This window comes from Gossypium hirsutum, chromosome A08, assembly GCF_007990345.1.
Source record: "Gossypium hirsutum isolate 1008001.06 chromosome A08, Gossypium_hirsutum_v2.1, whole genome shotgun sequence".
Classification (NCBI taxonomy): domain Eukaryota; kingdom Viridiplantae; phylum Streptophyta; class Magnoliopsida; order Malvales; family Malvaceae; genus Gossypium; species Gossypium hirsutum.
In genome coordinates this window covers 105,353,901-105,378,121 of record NC_053431.1, presented here as the reverse complement: position 1 = coordinate 105,378,121, position 24,221 = coordinate 105,353,901, and the positions used below count along the sequence as shown (strand labels likewise).

The 24,221-nt window shown below is 33.6% G+C and overlaps 2 protein-coding genes and 2 pseudogenes across 5 annotated transcripts; 3 read left to right on the top strand and 1 right to left on the bottom strand.

Annotated features, from left to right (window-relative positions):
* Positions 1-488: 488 nt before the first annotated feature.
* Positions 489-3,495, bottom strand: LOC107899901 (protein NRT1/ PTR FAMILY 7.3-like; annotated as a pseudogene).
* A 1,839-nt stretch (positions 3,496-5,334) lies between these two features.
* Positions 5,335-8,963, top strand: LOC121204485 (probable tRNA N6-adenosine threonylcarbamoyltransferase, mitochondrial). The gene is made up of 13 exons (XM_041074326.1): positions 5,335-5,713; positions 5,831-5,875; positions 5,979-6,053; positions 6,140-6,236; positions 6,368-6,458; positions 6,598-6,647; positions 7,068-7,258; positions 7,394-7,479; positions 7,575-7,650; positions 7,759-7,842; positions 7,970-8,084; positions 8,308-8,396; positions 8,510-8,963. The coding sequence occupies exons 1-13, from the start codon at positions 5,426-5,428 to the stop codon at positions 8,639-8,641; spliced, it is 1,419 nt and encodes a 472-aa protein (XP_040930260.1). The 5' UTR covers positions 5,335-5,425; the 3' UTR covers positions 8,642-8,963.
* Positions 8,964-9,565: 602 nt separating this feature from the next.
* On the top strand, positions 9,566-12,410 carry LOC121204484 (DNA repair protein RAD51 homolog 3). Of its 4 annotated transcripts, none has more exons than XM_041074323.1 (9): positions 9,566-10,109; positions 10,382-10,480; positions 10,682-10,804; positions 10,898-10,931; positions 11,015-11,085; positions 11,173-11,399; positions 11,534-11,665; positions 11,859-11,925; positions 12,076-12,410. In XM_041074323.1, exons 1-9 carry the CDS (start codon positions 9,998-10,000, stop codon positions 12,249-12,251), a joined length of 1,041 nt encoding a protein of 346 aa, XP_040930257.1. In that variant the 5' UTR covers positions 9,566-9,997; the 3' UTR covers positions 12,252-12,410. The 4 variants fall into 4 exon arrangements, with proteins under 4 accessions (XP_040930257.1, XP_040930259.1, XP_040930256.1 ...); XM_041074325.1 differs by having other exon boundaries at positions 9,591-10,109; positions 12,058-12,410; XM_041074322.1 differs by having other exon boundaries at positions 9,591-10,109; positions 10,655-10,804.
* Positions 12,411-13,760: 1,350 nt separating this feature from the next.
* Positions 13,761-18,153, top strand: LOC121205056 (transketolase, chloroplastic-like; annotated as a pseudogene).
* The last annotated feature ends 6,068 nt before the right edge of the window (positions 18,154-24,221 follow it).

Genomic DNA, 24,221 nt, shown 5'->3' with positions numbered 1-24,221 from the left:
GGTTCGATTAAGGGTGATGGAGGAGTGGCTATTTAATTAGCCATTGTGGTGTTGACTGTTGGGGGAAAACGCTTCCACCTAGAAGCGTTTTCAGCTTATGTAGCAAAAGCGCTTTCAACTGAAAGCGTTTTCCTACAAATATACTGAAAATGCTTCCACGTGGATGCACTTTTCTGCATTTCACCTGAAAACACTGCTAGCTGGAAGCATTTTCATAAAATATTCCCGTCATTTTTTGGGAAAATGGCCTAAACACATAACTTTTTTTTAATTTTCAGCATTTTTTGGTAATGTAGTCAAGTTATGTACCATCATTTTAATATTCTGTCTTTAATGGTCAATTTTTTACTCTCATCTCATCATCATCATTGTATTTGAATCCAAATGCATATCTCATTATTAATTTTAATCTAACTATTATAACAATTAATTTCCCCGCTACCGCTATTTTCAATCTTACCAAAACTAGTGGCCCTAGCCATCCAAACTAAGCCCAGAATAACCTCTCTTTTTCATATTAGTAGAAAATAGATATTTGATCCAAAAACAAAAACAGAACTCCTATTTGCTCAAGCTTCATTAGCTGCCTCCTGTGTCCCCATTTCCATGTCTTCAGCTCTGTTCTCAAACGATATGGGATTATACCTCTTAGCACAAATAACAAAAAGAACCAAGTTAATACCAGTCAATGCAGCTAATAAAAAGAAGTACCGATCCAAATGTCCATCATTCAAATCCGGTGGAACCCAACCTGCTTCCCCATTCCTAGATGTAATGGCCATCACTGTCGTCAAAATTATGCTACATATATAACTACCCATTGCTGAAGAAGACATCGACAACCAATCCCCAAGCTTTTCAAGCCATCAGGTGTTTGTGTCGCAAAAAATTCCATCTGGGCAACGTACACAGATGCTTCAGACACTCCCACAAGCACATACTGTGGGATCTGCCAGAAAATGCTTAAATCGCTCGTGTTTTTAGAACCGGCATGTTTTTGTCTTTGCTGCTCCACGATGGCTGCGATTATCATGGTTGCCATTGCCATGGCTATGCCGATTCCTATTCTTTGTAGCTCGGATGGTGGCTTGGGTTCTCTTTTTGTTACCTTGATGTATAAAGGAACTATCAGTTTGTGATACAATAGAATGAATGTTGATGTGCTTATTATGTCGAATGCAAACATGCTGGCTGGTGGGATATGGAAGTTTGAGATTGTTGTTGTGTCCATGGCTGCTCCTTGTTCGACAAAGAGAGAGAGCATTTGTATGAACACTACAGAGGACAAAACGGTGCAGAACCATATTGGTAGTAATCTTAGAATAGACTTCACTTCTTCAACTTGTGTGATGGTGCAAAGATGCCATGGATTTGCTGGTTCGACCATGTCGACCGGGGTGATAATGGCGGCTCGATCAAGATATCTTCCATTCAGAGTTCAGACATTTAAGACGTTAAGAACCGCATCCAATTCAAACAAATTAAGAAATTCATAAGCTGTAAGAAAAACATACTTGAAGCCATTGGTGTGAAGTAATCTTCTGACCCCATTATTTTTGCCTTGCTTCCTTTCAATTTCATAAAGCCCTTCACCATTGGAGGGTACTTGAAAGTTCATTTTCCTCATGGAAGCTACTATCACTTGAGAGAATTTGGATATCGAGTTTCCGACCTCCTTGAAGTGCCTGTACTGAAACGTCCCACACAAGAGCAAGCAAAATGCAAGCGCTGCACAAGCAGCACATATCCAGAACCCCAAGATCCAGTTCCCAAGGTTCTGAATATATACCAACACTGTCTCAGCAACCAAGGATCCCATGTTTAAGGCCACATAAAAATAGCTGTAAAATGAATTCTTAGATTGTTTTTCGGTGCTGTCCTCCTCGTCAAATTGGTCGGCTCCAAATGCAGCAAGTGCAGGTTCAGGGGCTCCATTGCCTAAAGCAATCAGATATATAGCAACATAAAATACAGCAGTTTCAGCTGATGAATGAGGTTCACATAACTGTCCTAGTTTGCCACAACCTTGAGGTTTTAGTAGAGACAATTGTGTGACCAACGATAGTGCTATCAACCCCTGTCCAAAACAACAACAAAAACCAATCAAAATCAGTCCAATTTGTGCATTAAAGCGGGAACTGAGTACATGATAATTGTGTGAGGCTTACTTACAATAAAGTAGAGAACCTGAAATAAGACTCATGTAAGGTATCTTCCCAAGTAGGAATCACTTAGAAAAGCACCCATTAAAGAGAAAAGGTACATAGTTCCCATCCACCTACTGAATGTATTGGCTGCCTCTGCATTAGATTGTCTTAGAACAGATTTTGTAAAAAGAACCAAATTCACCTCCACCGCCGCGAATGCAAGCGTAACCAGTCCCTGATTTACTGCTAGCCAACAATGAAACCCCAATTATGTATGTGTAAGCATTATTGTAACTTAAAACTGGCCGAGACAAATAAAGAGCATCTTCTTTTGTCTTAAAGTTTGGACCACATGTTGACAACATGGTACCAAACGACGAAGCTGATACATTCAATTAAATGGATGGTCAAATTTTGTAATTAGTCCTTGTACTATGCAAAGCTTGCATATTTAATTTATGTACTCTAATTTTAATCACTGTACTTTTCAAATTTCGAAACTTTTAATAATGACCCAAAAATGTAACCATTAAATTCATTAAGTTAAAATTTGTCATTTTTTTAAAAATTTCATAAAGAAGCACATAATGTCATGACAACTTAGTAGTTTTAAATAATATTCAAAAGGAATTTACATAATTTTAATTAATACAATTAAGTGCTAATATTTGTTAGGATTGAAATATTAAAATTCAAAAAATGTAAGAATTAAAAATTAATGAAATGAGTATTTAAAAAAAAACACAAATAAAACAACAAAAAAGAAATTAATAACAAAATTTGACATCACCAATTTCATTATTATTTAAATTAAAACTAAAATTTTAAATTTTGAAAATAAGAAAAAAACATTGTTTTTGTTATTGCCACAAAACTTAAGCCTACTGACAGTTAACTTACCTAATATAAACATGGCACATCTCCATCCTCCAGTTCTACCCTTTATGGCTGGCCTGCCATAGCGATCAAGCGATCCATCCTCGGTACACAAATTCCCATGTGGTCTCTTTCTATCGGCCTATCGTCCTTGCATGCAACCGCAAATGATGTTGCAGACATAAGAAAGAAAGAAACCAGAAAAGAAGTCTTAAACACTCATGTAATATGTTCCTAATACAATCTCTGAAACATGCTAGGAAACATGTTACATTCCATACCTTAATGCCATTGATAACCGAAGAAGCAACGCAGGGTTGTTGCCTTGTCTCCATATCCGAAATCCAACGAGAGGAGGGAGGAGATGAGATGATGGTGGCCGGTGCGGTTACTGATACTATGAATTATTGTGAGTAAATGAAAATTATATTTCAAAGGTCTGTCTGTCTGACAGCATGACCATAAATGAGGTTTCCTTTTTCTGACTAACTGTGGATTTGGCGATGACGTTTAGTGCATGAAAATATGGAAGAAGACAAGAAGATGTAATTAATTCATTGTTCACTTCTGGTATATGTCCTATGAGGACGCTTGGCAGTCAAGACCTGACAACTGGACTTATTTTCCTTTCCTTATAAACAAGAAGATAGAATTGGATGCTAATGCTATACCTAACTATGTATTTTGTGGCAATAACAAAAACTCCCTAAACTATAATCCTGTATCCAACTATAAATCAATTAAGTATTTTTCGTTAATTTAACTATTTTAGGTAATTAAATTTTAAATAAATCAATCATTGTTGCATAACATTTAAAAGTAAAAATCATAAAATAAAACTGGAAAAATTAGTGAGTGCTAAAACTTCTTTAAAATATTTGAAAATCTTAAAACTAATATTTTTTAAAATATTTATTTTTATAATATTCAATTTTCTTAAAATTTGTATTTTAAATTATGCCACATAAAATCTGACATGTCATTTACTCGTTAAATTAATGATTTTAATAATAAAAAGATTCAATTGCTATAACCTCAATAATTAAAGATTTAATTAAAACGATTTGAATTTAAAATGAAAATTATAGTTTAAAAATGTTGGGTGCAATTAACTAAAAAAATTGTATTTTATTACTTTTCAATATAAATTTTATAAATATCTTAATAATTTGTTTAGTAAAATTAAAAACAACAATAAGGAGCTTAATTATCTTAACCTTTTGAAATTAATTAATAATATAAAATTCTTTTATAAATATATAAATTTAAATATAATATTAATTGCATCATATATCTTTAAATTTTAAAACAATTTAATTGGAGTGTTAATGTAGTATTATATTAATTATTAATTTGGAATTAAATGGTATCTTAGATTTAGCATATATATTAAAATACATAGATCATATGTTAAAAAAATCTCCTCAAAATTTTAATCATATTGTCTTGTAACAGATACATAGATACTATCTATTAGTTTTAAGTTGATATTTAACACCATCATTAATCTGCTACAATCATATAATAAATATGATGGAATGCTTCAAATATTCAAAGTAAAATATTTCAAAATTTGGGATGAATTTAAAATCTCAATCATAAAATTGGTATGTTATAGTTAGATTTGATTATGGCCGGGTCAAGTACTCGCCCTTAAAGTAGGAGGCTTTAGGTAAAAATATAGGCTTAAAAAAAGGATTTGAAACAAAAGACAAGTAAGCTTTTTTGGCTCAGCCCGACCCGAATTTGTAAAAAAAATATATATATTGTTGTTTCCACTGTTTTGGTGTTGTTTTGTCACGGTTTTGTTACTATTTTGTTTTTATTGTTTTATTATTAATTTTGTTATTCTTTTAGAGGCATTTACTTGCTAAGTTACACTTATCTAGTGTTATTTAAACATAAATATTAAATTTATTTTTAACTCGTTGAGAAATATTTATTTTAATGTTTTAATCTATTCGATGTATTATATTTTTTAAACTTGTTTTATGCAAAAATAATAATAATTAAAGAATTAATACGTCCAAATCAAGTTACACTTTATTTTTAACATTTTTATCCAAATTAAAATTAAACAAAATTTTATACACATTTTTCAATTCCAGCCCAGATCTTTAACAGGACCCGCCAATGATCACCACCATCTACAATTAACTCTAGGAAAGTATGCTAAAAAAACCCCCTAGAATATGTGTTTTACGAAATATGAACCTAGGTGGGCCAAATGGGCTGGATTTTGGGTAAAGAGCTCACTGGCCACAGGATCCGGATGGGCTTGTAGTAAACGGTGGCGTTGTTACAAAACGACGGCGACCTCCTCGCTTCATTATTCATTCGTTCGTTCATAATCTCTTCTCCACTGGCTAACAGTCGTCTTTTAAGCTTCATACCCTCTGAAAATGGTGTCTTCATTGTTAACACTTCTTTCAACATTTTCCCGCCTAAATTTAGTACAAAAATCATCAATATTTATTCCCTTCACATTTAAAGCCCTCAGTTTACTGAAATTCCATAAACAACCGCGATTAAGACCCTTCAATACTCCTCTCCTTCGTTTTCCTTCTTCACTCAATTCGCCGAAAGCTCATTTTTCCACTTCAAGAAGACCCGTTTCGTCCAAATCCTTCGATGACGATTTGGTCGTTCTTGGCATCGAAACGAGTTGCGATGACACAGCAGCCGCTATCGTAAGCACCCTTTCCTTTTCCCGCTTTCCTCTTTCATTTTTTCCTTCATGGGTGTTCTCTATGTTTCAATGGAAAACCATCTTTGAGTAAAAAAGGGAAATTTTGGGTGAATGTTAGGTGAGAGGCAATGGCGAAATTCTGAGTCAAGTTGTGTCTTCTCAGGTAAGTACTTATTCCAATTTAGCAGCAAAATTACTATCTTTATTTTCTTATGGCAGTGAAGTGAATACCTTTTCTTTTCACTTTAACTATTGGCCCTATGAAGGCAGATTTGCTAGCTCGATATGGAGGTGTTGCTCCTAAAATGGCTGAAGAAGCACATTCACAAGTCATTGATCAGGTATCATATAAGTTTCTTTTATTTGTAAACAAATTATATCATTAATGTGATGCAAAAATAAAATTTAAACTGATTATAAAGTCCAGGTTGTGCAAGATGCACTTGATAAAGCTAGCTTGACTGAAAGGGAACTATCTGCTGTTGCTGTTACTATTGGACCTGGTTTAAGTCTTTGCCTTCGAGGTAATTATTGATAATGTTTTATTTATTTTTTTATTTATTTAAAAGCTGAACTTTATTGTTAATCATTGTTTCAAACTGTGGTCAAAGTTACCCTTCCCTTTCGACCTATTTTTTATGCAATTTCTGTGCAGTTGGTGTGCAGAAAGCTAGGAGAGTTGCTGGCAGCTTCAATCTACCAATCATCAGTGTTCATCACATGGAGGCTCATGCTCTAGTGGCCAGGTATTGAAGCAATGACTATATATAGATTAGAAAGAGGCATGCACCCCAGCACTTCTAAATAAGTAGCCTTCAGGTAAGACGTGAGAAGAGAAGTCATATGTTGTTTATGAGTACCTGACATTGTTACTTCCTTATCTAGGCTGATAGAAAAGGAGCTGCAATTTCCTTTCCTGGCACTGCTTATATCAGGTACATGCTTCTGGCATTGTAGCATTTTGTTGCTTACACTCGTTGCATAAACATTTTTGCTTGTTAGCTAGCTAGTTAGTGAGACAGAGAGGAAGATGGAGAGATGTGTGTGGCATGGTATTTCCATATAATGTGATCCATGTTAAGGCTGTAATGTGTAACAACATCATGGGCAATAAAGTATTATTCTGCAACCCTTTGTGACATGGGGTAATTAAAGTTGTCATCTGCAGTTTTCCTCTTTGCATAAGTTACGGAATGCTGAAATTGCTTGGCTAATAACTCAAAATGGAAGTGTTTCCCAATCTGATTAAGCAATTTGGTGATTGACATGGAAGAAATAATAAATTTAGTTAAGCTACCTACTAAATTCCTGTTTGTGAGTTACAGTCATTGCTTGCTTGCTTGTTTTTCCTGTAGGTGGGCACAATCTATTAGTTCTTGCTCATCATCTTGGTCATTACACTCAACTTGGGACCACGATAGATGATGCAATTGGTGAGGCTTTTGACAAGACTGCAAAATGGCTTGGCCTTGATATGAGGAAGAGTGGTGGGCCAGCTGTTGAGCAACTTGCTCAGGAGGGTGATGCAGAATCAGTTAGATTCTCAGTAGGTTTTTCTTTTAGGGCTGTATTGACCTTTTCTAGAATGTATATTTGATGGTTCTGTTGTTTTTTGTATATGGTTTTGACCATTTCATTTAGTTCTTCTGAGTTTCACATTTGCACTTCATTTTCTTTTCAGATTCCAATGAAACAGCATAAAGATTGCAATTTCTCATATGCCGGTCTAAAGACCCAAGTGAAACTAGCAATTGCATCCAGAAATATGTATGTAAACCTTACCGATATCTATTATAATTTATTATCAACTCTTCCTCCTTTTATCTATCATGGTAATTCTGCTAGATCCTCATTTGTTGTAGTGATGCCAAGGTTCCCCTTTCTTGTGCAAGTAGCCTAGACAGAAGTTCCCGAGCTGATATTGCTGCCTCTTTTCAGGTTACATCATTTTCGCTTCTTCTTCGTTCCACAATCTTAATTCTATATCTATTCATTAATTTTAAAATATATTTATTGATATATGAGACCTTAAAATCTGTACCCCAGCGAGTTGCTGTGTTGCATCTAGAAGAAAGGTGTGAACGAGCAGTTGAATGGGCATTGAAGATTGAACCTTCCATAAAGCATCTGGTGATGTAAATTATATGTAATACATGTGTATTAATCTTATTTACTACTGATAGTACTGAGTGCTTCTTATAGTTAATCTGCCACATACTGGTGTATGCTGACCTTGTTCTCATGTTGCTTCTTGCAGGTAGTATCTGGAGGTGTAGCATCAAATCAATACGTTAGGTCTCGATTGGATCAGGTTGTTCAGAAGTACAGTCTGCAGCTTGTCTGTCCGCCCCCCAACCTTTGCACTGACAATGGTAAGTTCCATTTCTGTAATTTTTAGTCAAGTTATAAGTTTATGCATGTGTCTATATTCTTGTATGCATGTATGTATGCATAGAAAGATAAAAATATAGAATGTTCAACTGCTCTAGAGTATTAGGATAAACGCCTAAACCCAATGTTTAAACCTTGGGGAATTAACTAGATGTTATAAATAAAAAAGTAGACAAGTAATGCCGTAATTTTTGTATGAAATAGGCGTGATGATTGCTTGGACTGGCATTGAGAACTTTCGTGCTGGAAGATATGATTCTCCACCACCTGCCAATGATCCAGACGATTTCATGGTATGTGGGAAATATCTTATGACATGACTCTGTTTGCTTTATAAGTTATGCATGGTTATAGGCAAAAATAAGCTAAAGTTCACTTGAATTTTCACACGTTTGTGTTGCACTAGTATGATTTGCGGCCAAGGTGGCCATTAGGGGAGGAATATGCCGAAGGCAGCAGTGACGCTCGCTCATTAAGAAGGGCTCGGGTTCATCCATCGCTTACATCTCTTGTACAAGCCTCACTGCAACAACAATGATACAAGAGAATGCATATACCCAAAATGCACCCAGAGCTTATATCTCTATTCTGTCTTCATAGATCCTCGACTGGTCTAAATTCAACGTCGTAATGATCCTTCAGCTTTAACTATCTAATGGTTAATTGAGGTTGCTCGTTACAGTGGCACGATTCAGAATACGAATATGTTCAAACCCATTGGAGAGCTGCATGATGCTTTCAATATTCTCTGTAAAACCTTTTGTTTCATCAATTAACCATGTAATTCTAAATTGAAGAAAGGGATGTAACAGATAGACAAGAAAGATTGAAAAGATAAATATATATTTCCTTTTAAGTTAGGGAAGAAGCATACTAGTTTTCAAGAGTCAAATCAAAAACCAAGCAGCCCATCCACATTTGGATTATTTCGTGATTAAGTCCAACTTTAGGTTGGTATTGTTTTGAGTTTGGTCATTCAAGTTTGAAATTTGAGTTTTTGAGTCAAATCATGTCATATTTATATCATATTGGATTTAAGTTTTGGTCATATTGAGTTAGTTGCTTAGGTTTCATTGGGTATGAATTGTTTCGAATTTGGACCATTTTGAGTTTAGATCAAATTGAGTTCAAGTTGTAGACATTTTATGGATTTAAATTAAGTGGAGATTCAATTGAATTTTTAAGTTAAACTTATGGTGATCAAATTAGATCACTAATAAAACGAGAAATGAATACAAACAGAAAAACCTAATTGAAGAGTGGCACTTTCACATTAAAGTTGGACTCACAAAACATAATATTTCTAATATATAAAATATTAAAATATGGAAGAATATTTTAATATGTCTAGAACCAAGCACAGAACAAATAAGTGGAGTTAAGAAAAGGGCATACACAGAACATATATTTCTTGTTTATTTGTGTTTACTTAGTTGCGGGTTTAGATAGCTTTTATTGTAGCTCTACATTTATTTATTGTTCAGACACTTCCTATTCTTTTGCTTAATGAAATACAACTGACACTTGACTCAAAATATAATGTAGGGTGTATTCATAAATTGTGAATATCATACTTATAAATGATGATTAAAATTGACTAATAATTGATATAGATGAGCCAAATTTATCATCTTAAGCATTTCAAACAAAAATAAATTATAATAATATAAGAATATTTAACTCATTTTTATGTATGTTTTATGAGTATATATCCCAACAACATGATCTGAATCAGCCTTCTCTCGAAACCAACCCTAATTGAAAGCGTTTTAGCCCTATTTGAGCCTATTGAAAATTTTGACTTTAAGCAACCCATAAAAAGTCAAGGTGTTTTTTGAGCATTTAGCCCAGAGAAAAGCTATTGGGCGCCAAGGCAACGCCAAGGAAGCTAGAGATGGAAATATGGAGGCTACCAATCTCAGCATCGCAAAGGGGGAAGCTAATCTCAGCTGGCTACACTTCCCTCTCTTCTCTTTCTTCCATCTCTTCCTCTGACCTTGCTCGAGGTGGTTAGCTCTTTGTTTTTTTTTCTTTTGCATCACGCGATCCTGCGGTCCTTTTATTTGCTAATGCAAGCCTACCAACTGTTTGTTTTTAATACCAAACGAACTTGAATTACTTCCCTAACACCAAGGGCTCTTACATTTAAGCCCCCACTCCCCAATTTATCTTTCATCCCAACCCTCAATCCTGTCAGAAGTCTGTTTTGTGTGTGAATTAGTGTATTACCTCTGCAGAGTTTCATGTTTCTAACGCTATTTATCTTTTTTTTATACAGAATTAAATGTTTCCGAAAGTGAAGCTATGAATATTCTGAAGGTTGCATCACATAGTAGGGGGTCGGAAACCTCGAATGCAAGTTGTTCAATCGTTGAGGGTATTTATCGTTTCTCTTCTATTATAGAGTTTTCGTGCAGGCAAGCTTCACTTTATTTGGTGAAGTTCAACTTATCGTGTTCCTTTCAGAATGATGTTGATTGAAATTTAGTACTTTCCCTCGTGCATTCCTGCTTTTCTCCAATGCCTACATTGCCAGTTTAACTCCTTATAGTTTTGGACACGTTCCAATGGTGGGCAGGTGCACAAAGTGCCTGGGATATGCTCCATGATGAGGAATCATTGATGCACATAACTACGTCCTCTGCGGATCTAGATAACATCTTGGGTGGTGGAATACATTGCAAAGAAGTTACTGAAATCGGTTGGTCATCACTGTCACTGATTGTTAATTCTGTTCTGAAGTATAAATTGACAACTGCTTTTGGTAGTGAAAGTATTATCTTTATGTTGATAGGTGGAGTCCCAGGCATTGGTAAAACACAGCTGGGGTAGGAGTTGTTGCTTCTTATCAAGTTTTGCTAGCATGTTACATTCAGATTTATATTTGCTGTAATTCCGTCTCTATTGACAGGATTCAAATAGCAGTTAATGTTCAAATTCCAAATGATTTTGGTGGTCTGGGTGGGAATTCTATATATATCGGTAACTTTCATAAAAAACCACTGCAAGTTTTTCCACTGTTTACAATTGGATTTATTTTGCTAACAATGTGATCATATGATACTTAAGACACGGAAGGCAGTTTTATGGTGGAGCGTGCTTTTCAAATTGCTGAAGCTTGCATAGAAGATATGTCAGAATATAACAGATTCTTGAGGAAGGATTTCCAAGAATGCAAAATCAAAATGCAGCCTCAGGATATCCTGGAAAACATATTTTATTTCCGCATTTGTAGTTATACGGAGCAAATTGCCCTGATAAATTATTTAGACAAGTTCCTTTCAGAAAATAAAGATGTAGGTATAGTAGTTTTATGCTGGGTCCTTTCCTTTTTTATTGAGGCTATATTTGTTCTGGGATTTATTTTTGGTGAACACTGCTGCTAATCACCTGCTCAGGTCATTAAATAGATATGTCATTATGGTCACAGGTGAAGGTGATTGTTGTGGATAGTGTTACCTTCCATTTCCGCCAAGATTTTGATGATATGGCCCTTAGGACCCGGGTCCTCAGTGGAATGGCTTTAAAGTTAATGAACCTGGCCAAAAGATTCAGCTTGGCGGTGAGATTAGTTTGGTTCTTGTCGTAAAATTCATAGTTTTCAATTGCAATGATGCATCTTTTCTTTTCTTTTCTTTTTTCTTTCTATTTTTATCATGCATGCTGTTTTAGTTTTTGTAATTCATTGGACAGTACATAACGATTTCACCTTTGCTTGTGTGCTTACTGATTTCTATCGTACCTCCTTTTGGCAGGTTGTTTTATTGAATCAGGTGACCACTAAGCATACAGAAGCCTCCTTTCAATTAGCTCTTGCACTAGGTAATATCAACCCCGATCACCTATACTTCTCGCTTAAACTTCTAGTTTCCTAGGTGTTATATAAATGCATAGTCACACACATATTGTTGTATGGTCGACCATTGCCATAGTTACAGTGCTTGACTTATGTAGTGTAACCATGCTGAGTAGGTGATAGCTGGTCGCATACTTGCACAAATCGGATAGTTTTGTACTGGAACGGTAACGAACGGTATGCATATATTGACAAGTCACCTTCTCTTCGATCAGCATCAGCAGCGTATTCTGTTACAGCTAGGGGGATCAGGAATTCCTCCTCAAGCTGTAAACGGATCAAAATGATGTAAAATATAGATGAAACTAGAGAATGCTGCACCTGGTTTTTCCATCGATAACAAACCGAGGGCCTTGCCTTGACTTGAAAATTGAGAAATGAGAAATCTGCTTTATAGTGAAATATTACGAACTTTTAGCCATAGATATATGTATTCTACTAACTTTGGTCTTGTTTTTGCTTGTGTTACTAAATCTTAGCTGTTCAATGAAATTTGCTCAAGATCTTAAAACATAAAAAACATGAATTTCAAGCAAGTTAGACTTCCCAACAACCTTCCTCGACATTTGCATTTTGATATTGCCGTCTTTTATTTATTTTGGTCCAATTAAAAGATTTCTGCTTTAAAGGTTTGGTATAATGGAAAGTGGTCACTTTCTTGGAAATTTAATTAGTTAGTGATTTAAACGTTTGGTATCTCAAGTTTTATCTACTTTCATTGGAATCTAATTTTCTCTTGAGAGTTACTTTCTTATAAACATGGCAATATGATTCCCTTGATACTGGTGGGAAAGCTACTTCCCTGTTTCCTATATAGATTGGAAAGTTAAAAAAAATGTTAAAATTAATCATATTTTATATTGGTTTGTAGTATTAGTCTATTAATAAACTTAAATAATAATAATAATAAAATAAAAAATAAAAGCTATTGTCTCCTTCTTCCTTCTTGATTTTCTCTATTACTTCAACGGAATTTTTGCAAATTTTATTTTTTATATGCGTATTTAATCATCTATTAAGTATCTGTTTACATATTATCTTTATTTTCTATTGTTTTTCTCTTTCTTTTTTTGGTATATTAATTGAAAATTTAATTTTATTATAGTTTTTATTAATATTTACGAGCAAAAGGAAAAGAAAAATAAAGTTTAGGTTTAGCTCACTTATTTAATCATAATCTTTTTGCATGATATACTTTTAAAATATTTATAGTTTTGCTCACAGCAATATCTGGAATCAATCTTTTATATATATATATATATATATATATATATTCGTAAGGGTTAGCTTTTAGTTAAAATAAACGTGATTTCAAGTATTTTATAATTTTTTTTCCAAAATAAGTTTATATGTACTTAATTTTATACATGCATTATTATATCTAGAAATATATATGCAAGACAAATTTGAAATAATTTTAATTTCACTTAAAATTATAAATTAAAAAATAATTTTAAAACTATCAATTAAAATTTATTATTAAATAATTAATCTAAATATTTTTTAAGAATAAAGTTTATTATAAAAATAAAATACATAAATATTATTTTTAATAAGGATAAATTCATAAATTTATATTCTTAACAAAGTATTTAGTAAATAAAATGTGATAGTAAAATTTTCTTAGTATTTTAATAAGTTTAAATATATGCCAAATATTATAAAAAAAAATCATATTTTCAGCCATGAGGGCTACCTAATTTCCAAACGCAGCTACTGCGTGCGGCTTCATTTGTGGTTTAGTTAACAATTTCTTTTTCCTTCTAACAATATGAACTTATAATTTTTTTTTACTTTTACAATGTTGTTAACTACTCTGCTTAAAATACTTCTGTGAATTTCTTACCTTCCATGTTCCAATTAAAATGCCGCGCTTTACATTTTTAACTCAATTTTTTAAAACAATCATATCAATTATTTTATATTGTTTAATTAATTAAATTTCAAATATATATATATAATAACTACTTCATTAAATATTTTTTTTTGAATTTTTATCTATAATAAAATTTAATAAATAAGAAATCAAAATTAAGAATTTTGATTATTAAAAGCCAAAATGTGACGAATTTAGTGGGGAAGAGAATAATTTATTAAAGAAGTGGTGTTTTTAAGAAAAATTCACGTATAACATTTTAATTAAAATAGTTAACCACAACTATATATCTATTTGTATTAACCAAAACCATTATAAAATAGGATCAAAATATGTCAATTTAAAATATAAAAATTAATTTTAAAGTTGAGAATAATAGAGAGATTAAAACTAATTTATGTGTTAATTATTTTTATTTTTTATACGATTTCTGAGTTAATCATTTGTCCTTTACATTGTGGTTATATATTTTCACATTATTATTATACATAAATTTGAAGACATTCATATTTTGATAATTTTTATTTTGGATTGGGATTACTGATTATCAGCACATGTACAACTTTAGGAGGAAAAATAATTTTGATGCAATGATTTGTATTTCAAATAATAATTATTTTTCGAATTTATTTCTTATACAGCTCTATTTAAGGATGAAAAAAAAAATACGACTTGATATAAAATTAAATGATTTAAATGAAGTAGGCAAAAAACCACCTTGTCTCATCCTCACACCATTACCATCTTTAACTTATTATTATACGTTACTAAAAAGGGTTGCGAAGTTGATGGTTGTATGTTACAGTATGCTGTGCTTCACCTCGCTGGCGGCGACAGTGTCCCTTTCTTTCAATGAATCCACGAGTATTTATACTTATTTGGTAAATTCCTTTATTCTTTCTTCATGTTGTCCTTGATGGTTGCTTTAATTGTTCAGTGATAGAAAGAATTAAAAAAAAAAAAACGTTGATTCTTGTACAAAGGACTAAAATTTATGATTATTGCATTATCTTTTAGGAAGATGATTTGAAGAATTTCCGACAATGGGAAAGCTCCCGACACCCGAAACACCTGGAGTTGAAGTCATAACTGGTTAGCTAAACTCCTTTTAGAACAATGAGTGTATTCGTTTTCATCAATAGAAAGCAAAATGAGTATATGTGTCTGTGTGTTCTTATATATGTGGCTGTTTCCTTTACATGCAGGTCCTCTTGGTCAAGGTATTGCAAACGCGGTCGGTCGGATTGGCTCTTGCGGAGAAACACTTGGCTCTTGTTCGCTTCCTGGACATTGGGGACTAGGGAAACTTATAGCTTTCTATGATGACAACCGCATTTCCATTGATGGTGATACTTTAATTGCCTTTACTGAGAGCATTGATAAGTGTTTCGAGGGGCTTGGGTGGCATGTTATTTGGTCCAAGAATAGGGGTGTGCAAAATTCGGGTAAAACCGAAAAAATTCAGTTAACCGATCGAATTCGGTTAATCGGTCAGTTAATCGAATTAATTTGGTCGGGGGTCGGTTAATAATTTTTTGAGTTTTCGGTTAACGGTTAATTCGGTTCGAAATCGGTCGGTTAACCGAAAAAATTAATAAATAAAATTATAAAATATAATAGCCCACTATTCAGTCAAACTCAATTTAACATAAACCCAAATACCCAATCTAATATATATTAACCCAAGTACCCAACCCAATTACCCAACCAAATCATAAAAATTACAAATAATTTAATAAATAAAAATAAAAATCTAAAAATAAAAATAAAAAACATATAATTTTATACAAATAATTCGGTTAATTCCGGTAATTCGATTAATTTGGTTAGTTTTATACTTATTTTAACCAAAAATTAAAAAACATATAATTTCTGTTAATTCGGTTAACCGGTTGAATTAACCAAAAAAATTTCGGTTCGGTTAACGGTTAAAAATTTTGAAAGGTCGGTTAATTCGATTAATGTTATTTCGGGTCGGTTAACTGACTGAACACCACTAATCAAGAATGGGAACACTAGCTAAAATGAAATTCTTGCTGCTATTAAGGAAGCAAAGGCTGTCAAAGACAAGCCAACTATTGACATTTTCAAAATTCTTCCATTCCTGCTTCTTGTTTTGAAGTAATATACACGTTTTTTCAGTGATATGAATCATATATATATATATATCTTAAATTTAAAGATTCATAACTCTTACTGAAACTAACTTCTTTACTGTAGCTTTTGTTTTAAGGGTGCTGTCAAGGATTTAAATTGCGATTGTGGCCGCATTTTCAGTCGTGTTGCGTTTATCGCGGTTGTTGACATAACGGATGCTATTGCGGTCACTACGGCTATCGCGGTCATGAATTTTTTTTAAAAGTCACACTATTAATAACTAATAAAAAAGTAAAAAAATAGATATCAACTGGAATAGCGGAAAATAACGGGAATAGCGGCCCGTTATTGCTGCAATTGGCCGTTACCTCTTAAATTGCGGTCGCGATCCACCGCTATTGGTGTGACTCCACTTCACATTGCTATTTTCAGCAGTATCAGTTTCGGACGGCGCCACTACCGCCATATAGCGGCCGCTATTCCACTACCCGACTGCTATTTTAATCCCTTAGTGTTGCATCATTTACATAATAAAAATTGAAAAATATTGCATCATTCTTCATATTTGTGCTCGGCGTTGTTTTTTTATTTTATAGACAAAATTTTGGCTTGTAAAAACTATGTGGTGCAACAAATCCTTTTTGTTGAAGCCGTTTTCTCTTCTTGTTCTTCTCAAGTGATAGCCACCTTTAGTTATGGTTCTCCGAACAAGGCAAACTCGTAAAGTGTTCATGGTAGTGCATTGGGTGCCAAGCAAGTAGATGCTACTAGGAAATACCTTGGATGGCCATTTGAGCCTTTCCATGTATCTGAAGATGTTAAAGGGTAAGGAGATTATTCAAGGTTGCAACCTCTGCATCGGACTACACTTTTTGCTTTAGGGTTCGAACTTTCTTTCTATTTTTACAGCCATTAGAGTCGCCATGCTCCTCAGGGTGTTACTCTTGAAGCTGAGTGGAATGCCAAGTTTGCTAAATATGAGAAGAAGTACAAAGAGGAAGCTGCAGAGCTCAAGTCAATCATCACTGGTGAACTACCAACTGGCTAGGAGAAGGCACTTACGGTTAGTACACCTCTAATTTCTTTACTAAACAGTGTCAAACACGTAAATTCTTAAACAATATCCTTTCATTGTTTAATGATATTGGAATGTAGAACTTTCGTTTGATCATTTTTTGTTTGTAATATCCAGAGATACACTCTAGAGAGTCCAACTATTGCTACTCGAAACCTCCCTCAACAAAATCTTAATGCCCTTATAAAAGTACTCCCTGGTCTTCTTGGTGGAAGTGTAGACATTGCTTCTTCTAACATGACCTTGCTTAAAATGTATGGTGATTTCTAGGACACCCCTAAGGAATGCAATGTTAGGTTTGGAGTTAAGGAACATGGTATGGGAGCCATCTGCAATGGCATTACCCTTCACGGCCCTGGTTTGGTTCTTTACTGTGCTACTTTCTTATCTTCATTGACTACATGAGAGAAGCCATTAGGATTTTTTCCATGAGTCAAGCTGGAGTTATATATGTTATGACCCATGATTCTATTGGTCTTGGGGAAGATGGACCGACTCACTAGCCAATTGAGCACTTGGCAAGCTTCTGTGCAATGCCTAACATTTTGGGCTCCGTCCAGCTAATGGAAATAAAACTGTTGGTGCATACAAGGTTGTTGTCCTCAAGAGGAAAACACCCTCCATTCTTTCCCTCTCTAAAAAAAAGTTGCCCCTACTCGTAGGAACTTCTATTGAAGGGATTGAAAATGGTGGCTACTTTATTTCAAGCAACTCTTCAGGAAGCAACCCCGATGTAATTCTAATTAGAATTGGTTTTAAGTTGGAGATTGCTGCTAAAAATGCTAATGAACTAAGAAAGAGAGGAAAGTGTTTTACCATCTATTGCATCAGCTAGGGTGAGTATTAAGGCAGAATCAACATTTGGGTGGGGGAAGATTGTTGGATCCAAAGGGAAGGCAATCGGCATTGGCTGGTTTGGAGCAAGTGCACCAGCTAAGAGAATATAAAGGAATTTGGTTTACCTTCCCAAGGTTGTTGTAGCAACAACAAAAGAAACTTTGCTAAGCTTGGTTAGAAGGCTCCGAAGAAACTTGTTGTTTCCAGCTGGAGATTACACTGACAAAACCATTCTGATTTTGACACACTCTTTTTTTGTTTCGGTAATAAACAGAATCAAAATTTATTCTATTGCTTATGATTCATCAATAGCAGTACGAAGGAAAAGGTAGGGTAGAGTTTTGCAATACTTGTTGCTTTAATTTAGCTTGCTTTTCTTGTTATGTTAGAATGGAGCTGAATACATTTGTAGTCTTGGGTAAATTTGGATTTTTAAAATAACCAATTTGCTTATTCTATCTTTCCGTATAACGAGAAGGGGATATGGGTTGTATAAGGATTGAATTAGGGCTTAGTGTCAAGGGACTAAAACTTTAGTTACAAGATAGAATGAATGATTTACAACTGAAGGGGAGGCTCTCTATTTATAGTTGAGCTCCCCTCAAATCGACGATATAGATCGAATTACATCGACGGACAAGATCAAAGCATATCTACAATTAAGGGATTGACATAATCTCTTAGATTACAAAATCAAATCTTATTATATTACATGTCTTCTAAGATTACTTTTCCTATTTTCCAAGGTAGCCTAATTTTCCATATTTGCTTCATTGGGTCATGTAGGCTTCAAAGAGACAAGCTTCTTATCAGTTATTTGAATTCAGCCAGTTCTTGTGGGTCAAATGAGCTTCATCTAACTGATAGACCTTCATGGGAACGCATTTTGTGCAATGGTCACGTGCTTTGGACCTTGGCCTGTGACATTCTCTCCCACCCATTCTCGCAATGCCTTCATTATGCCTTCAGAATGGAACTTACTTGATTTTTCTCAAAACTTTTTTGACGCTTTAACTCTTTAATACGAATTGAGGCAGAAGCGGATCGAATTCAAGTTGTTCGACTCAAGAAAGAAAGATTTGGATATGATCTGAAAAGAAGAAATAAACAAATTTAGTAATAAAGAAATCAAAAATAGTAAAAGTAGAAATTTAAGAATAAAAAAAACAAATAATAATAATATAAAAATAAATAGACGAAATTTAAAAGTGGAAGATGAATTGAATAAATCGATGGCTATGATGGATAGAAGGATAAATGTCCATTTGAACCCTTTGAAATATAAATCCTAACAAACTCAATTAATTGCTCCAATCAACCCTCCAAGAAATAATCATTCGCAAATTGAAGGGTGAAGAATGAATTCTCATGACTTCTTGAAGAAAATCGAGAAGAAAACTACTTCTAACAATCACAAGAAAGAAATCTTGCTCAAAGAAACAAACTCTTAGAGTTTAAAACTTTATTAATAAAAAAACAATTGTCTGATTTGTATACAATGCAAAAACTCATATATAAGCTAGCTAAATAAATATAAATAAAACTTTTAAGTATACTAGAACTCTAATTAATCTAAACAAAAAGTAGTTTTAAACTAAACTTTCTTGTTGACATAAAACTCCTAAATAACTTAAACTACTTAATAATTATTAAAAATTTGGAATAATAAAATAATAAAATAATAAGAGCTGATAAATACAATATTGGGCTCATATATAATAAAAATTAAGCCCAAAACCATAACCCAATATGATTTAAACTCGAGTTAAAAGCCCAAAACTCCTATCCAAAAAGTTGTCTTAAGTCTGTTGATTTCCAAAACTTGAAAATTGGCAGTTCCGGTGAATGGAATTTAATAAATTTCACCCCATCCGTGCATGTATCACTCTTTCTTGACTAGTCTCACTATCGGGTTATCCCGTCCCTTGAAACTTTTTCCTCAGCTTCCGTCGCCTTTTAGCTCAATCCGTTCCACTCGTTGGCATATCTCACTCACAAGATCCCACTGCTCTTCCTTCGCCACATTGTAACTTGCCTTGACTGGGATCCCCTTGATCCGCACAACTAGGCTTCGACATGCCTATAGTCCCTTGGCTTCCTCACTTCAGAACTTTGAAAGGGCTCTTATATTCTTACCAAGCTAATAGTAAGTCAAAATGTAAAACACTACCACACTGTTTGATATTTACCTCACTCGTTGCATTTACTCGTCTCAGCTATCCAGTTTGTATCGCTACTTTTACTTCGAAGTCCGATGCACAACCCACCTCTCCCTTAGGTGATAGTATTGGGAAATGTACCCATATTGTAGTAAATATGTAACTGTTTTCTATTTATTTGAACGATGAATAAATAAATAAAGTTAATTTCACATTTCACTATTTTGTCTTTTGTATTTTTTGTCTTTTATATTTTGCATGCATAGCGAAATTGTGACAAACAAATATTAGCTCATTGATTGTCTAAAGTTCAAATTGAAGATAAGTGGCATTGTAAGAACGTTTACATTGCGAGAAAGACAATTTACTTCAGTAGATAATCTAAATGAGTTCATAATCCCGTAAAAGAATCAAAGTGAGCATTTTATTCAAATACTGAGAAGGATTATTATGTCGCCTACGATTCCAATTGGGGAGATGGCTAGTATTGGTTATCGAAGCAATTGACTCCACGAGTAAAGACATAGATGTATTCATTGGTAGAATGATACATTGGACCGGACCCAAGATGAATTAATTCTGAATTCGTTTGTAAATTAATTCACTTGTGACATTCATGGTGTGATTTATTTAAATCCTAAGTTAGTCACTGACCATGTGTATGCAACTTATGTGCTTTGATATAAGTGAAGACTTACACTACAAAGATGATATAAGTGTTGGGTACATGACTTGTGTATGACATGGCTTTACTAGCAACAGTGGAATTCATAACTCAATTAAAGAGTTAATGATATCCTCTCATTGGCATTGTGTGGATTGATAAATATGGAAAGTGACCACGGGTTGCTTGTTCTCGAACGAGTAATTTATCACAGTAATTTTTTGACAGTGATCATATTAATCATTAAGAAGACACAATAGTGACAATGAGATAAAATAGGACTGTATTGAGTAAACGAATTTAACTCAAAGGAATCAAGGTAACACACAAATGACGAGGTCATTGGACAAAGCAATTAGATGAATTGCTTTCGTAAAGAGTATACAATAAGAAGTTTTCAATCATGGTACTTCTTATAGATTGACTCCATAATTAAGTAATTGTGAATTATCAAAACAATGCTTCTGGACATAATTGTAATAACTAGAGTCTAATTGTATATGTTCGATTGGTCCCTCCGCTAGCTCAACAAAAGCTCGATCGGACTGCATTTGAATCAGAAGAAAATTCTACGACCTTGGGAATAATTTAATTGAGTCAATTTATTCGATGTGGAGTTAAATTAGGTGACTGTAAGAGTTGTTCAACTAGAGAATTTGATTAAAGAATTTTCTTAAAAAATTAATTTGGAAAATCTAAATGATTCTTTGGAAAATTTAATTTTGATCAAGTAAAATTAAATTAATCAAATTAATTAAAACTAATATGATTTTTTTTAAGTTAATTTTCAAGTCAGGTAATTAGCCCAATAGGTAATTGAACTTGAAAATTGGACCTGAGATCATAAATTGAGTCCGGGAGCCCAAAACTGATACCAAAACCCAAAAACTAGTTGAACTAAGCCCGATATGTGAAACCGGACCAACAATCCAACCAGTGGCTAGATCAGACTGGTCAGGTCATCATTGACCCAAACCGAACCGGTAACAGCAGAACCGACTTAGGGTGTCATAAGGGTGTTGCACCTGCACCACCGGACACGACGGTGCTGATGGCTGTAATGGTGACATCCTGGTGGCTAACAATGGTTGGTTGTCGATGGTTGAGCAGTGGAAGAGTTACATTTCTACTAGAACTCTACCAGAGAATTTGATTTTAGATTAACTATTCCAAAAATAATATTATTTTAATAGTTTGATATTAAATTAAATTTAACGCTTATCTTAATATTATTTTATTAATTTAATATTAAAGTGATTATCTTAATATTAAATTTAATTTAATGTTTATTTTTTAGATAAACATTCTATTATTTTAATAATATTTAATATTAAATTTAATATTAAAGTGATTAAATTTAACCATAGTTAAACTCTCTAAACTCTGCCTATATAAATAACATACTTGAATTCAAGAGAAAGTTGTAGAAAGAAAATTGTCTGAAGAGATTATTCTAGAAAATTTCTATAAATATTTTTCTGATTTACAACTTGACCCAAAAGTTTATATAAATTACAAAATTATCCCACTGGTAATTTTTGTGAATTTTTTTATTCGAAGCGAGCCCACACTAAGCAGACGTGAGCTTGAGGATAATGGAGAAGACTACTCAGTCGAAGCGCTCATCCTAAACAAATTGACAATGTACAATTTTGATTAAGTGTTTATTACTTTAGATATCACAACCAAAATTTTGTTTCGAAAATTTTTTAAAACTCTAGTTTTTCCCTAAATTTATTTTCTGCTGCATTTTCCAAACCTATTTTTTCCAACAGATAGCTCCTCCGATGACTCAACAGAAATGAGCCTCATTGATCATCGTTTCAATATTTGTGTCAGTACTTTTTCCTCGAAGTCTGATGCACAACTCACCTATACCTTGGGTGGAAGCCTCTCCGATGACTCAACAAGCTTCGTCACTCTCCCAAAACTGAGCCTCATTGATCCTAGTTTCAATGTTTGCATAGCTACTTTTTCCTCGAAGTCTAATGCACAAGTCACTTCTTCCTTAGGTAAAAGCCTCTCTGATGACTTAACAAGCTTTGTTGCTTTTCTCTTAACCAAGGATAACTTAGATTGCTCTGGACAATTCCGCAACTCATGCGGACTACAACACAAGAATCATTTAACTTATTTCTTCTTGGTCCTCTTTGCTTTCTTATCTTCGACTCTTCCCATGATCAAACCAAATATCATGGGCATTTTATTTGACCCATCATCCCCTTCGACGATAGACTTCGTTAGACAGTTCCACAACCGATGCGAACCACAACACATGAAGCACTCCACAGACTTCTTATCGCTCTCTTTGACCTTCTTGACTTTGATACCCCTTATGCTCGTACCAAGTCTCTTGACCTTACCTTTTGGTTTGTTATTCTCAGAAAGCACGGATCTCTTTGTACAATTTTTCAATATATGTGAATCGTCACAAAGGAAGCATTTTATCTTGCTCATCTTCTCCTTCGGGTTGTTGGGTTTCCTCTTCCCCTTTGTGGTTTCCCATTACCACTATTGTCGTTGCCATTATCATTATCTTCATCGTGGTCTCCCTCACTATCACCCATTTCCTCGAACTTGGTAGTCAAGCTTATATTTCCCTAGACTAAGCTTAACTACGGACTCTGTTACCGTTATAACTTTCGACAGCTCTTGGACTCCCCTACATTCTAATTCCTGTCTAACCCACGACTTCAACCCATTCTTAAAGGCAAGAAAAGCCTCATTCTCTTTCACATCCAAAATTTGGAGCATGAGTTCCCTGAACTCTCGTACATACTGTAACACCCCCATACCCAACCCGATCGTCGAGTCAAGGTACTGGGATGTCAAATTCGTTGCCGAAGAAACTACAAAAATTTTAGATCGATTTATCATATTGTTTGATTATTGAAGATCATTTTAGTAATAATTGAATTTATGACAGAACTATTTATGAGTTAAGGGAGATCATTAAAACATGATATTTAATCAAAGATAACAAAGTTTATAAAATTAACACAATTATTAAAGTTTTACAAATAAGTCCATTGGAAGACTTAGACTTTCTAAAGTAGTTTACCCACTTTATGTATATTTCATATTTATTTTTAAATTGTGTCAATTAATTTAATTCTTCATAAACTTTTAGCCAAGATTCCAAAATCACATCAATTAACAATTATTCACTTATTATTTTATCAATTTGTTTAAACATTCTCACATATTTTAATCATTCCATCATTTATAACCATTTTGTAATATTTCAAATTCATTTATTATTTTTTCCACCTCCTTCTTTCCATTCCACACCCATTATGTATATATGTTAGAAACTTTAACTTTTAATATGAGATGCTTATATGTAACATTAGCTATAATTCCACTATTTACTTAGGTGTTTATATCAAAGATGTCAACTTGTGTCATAGTCACTAAATTGTTTATATCTTGAGCTAAAGAATTTGAAATTAGGATCTTCTTGTTGTATTTGAAATTAGACTCGATGAAATTTTTACCATAAAAATTTTGAAAATTCCACATAAGTCAATTAATACAACAAATTCTTTATTTTT

Coding starts and splice junctions, on each gene's coding strand:
- LOC121204485 (XM_041074326.1), top strand. CDS start 5,426: ATGGTGTCTTCATTGTTAACACTTCTTTCAACATTTTCCCGCCTAAAT. Junction 5,876..5,978: donor GTCAAGTTGTGTCTTCTCAG/GTAAGTACTTAT, acceptor GGCCCTATGAAG/GCAGATTTGCTAGCTCGATA. Junction 6,237..6,367: donor TTTAAGTCTTTGCCTTCGAG/GTAATTATTGAT, acceptor ATTTCTGTGCAG/TTGGTGTGCAGAAAGCTAGG.
- LOC121204484 (XM_041074322.1), top strand. CDS start 9,998: ATGGAAATATGGAGGCTACCAATCTCAGCATCGCAAAGGGGGAAGCTA. Junction 11,086..11,172: donor TGGGAATTCTATATATATCG/GTAACTTTCATA, acceptor ATGATACTTAAG/ACACGGAAGGCAGTTTTATG. Junction 11,666..11,858: donor CCAAAAGATTCAGCTTGGCG/GTGAGATTAGTT, acceptor TCCTTTTGGCAG/GTTGTTTTATTGAATCAGGT.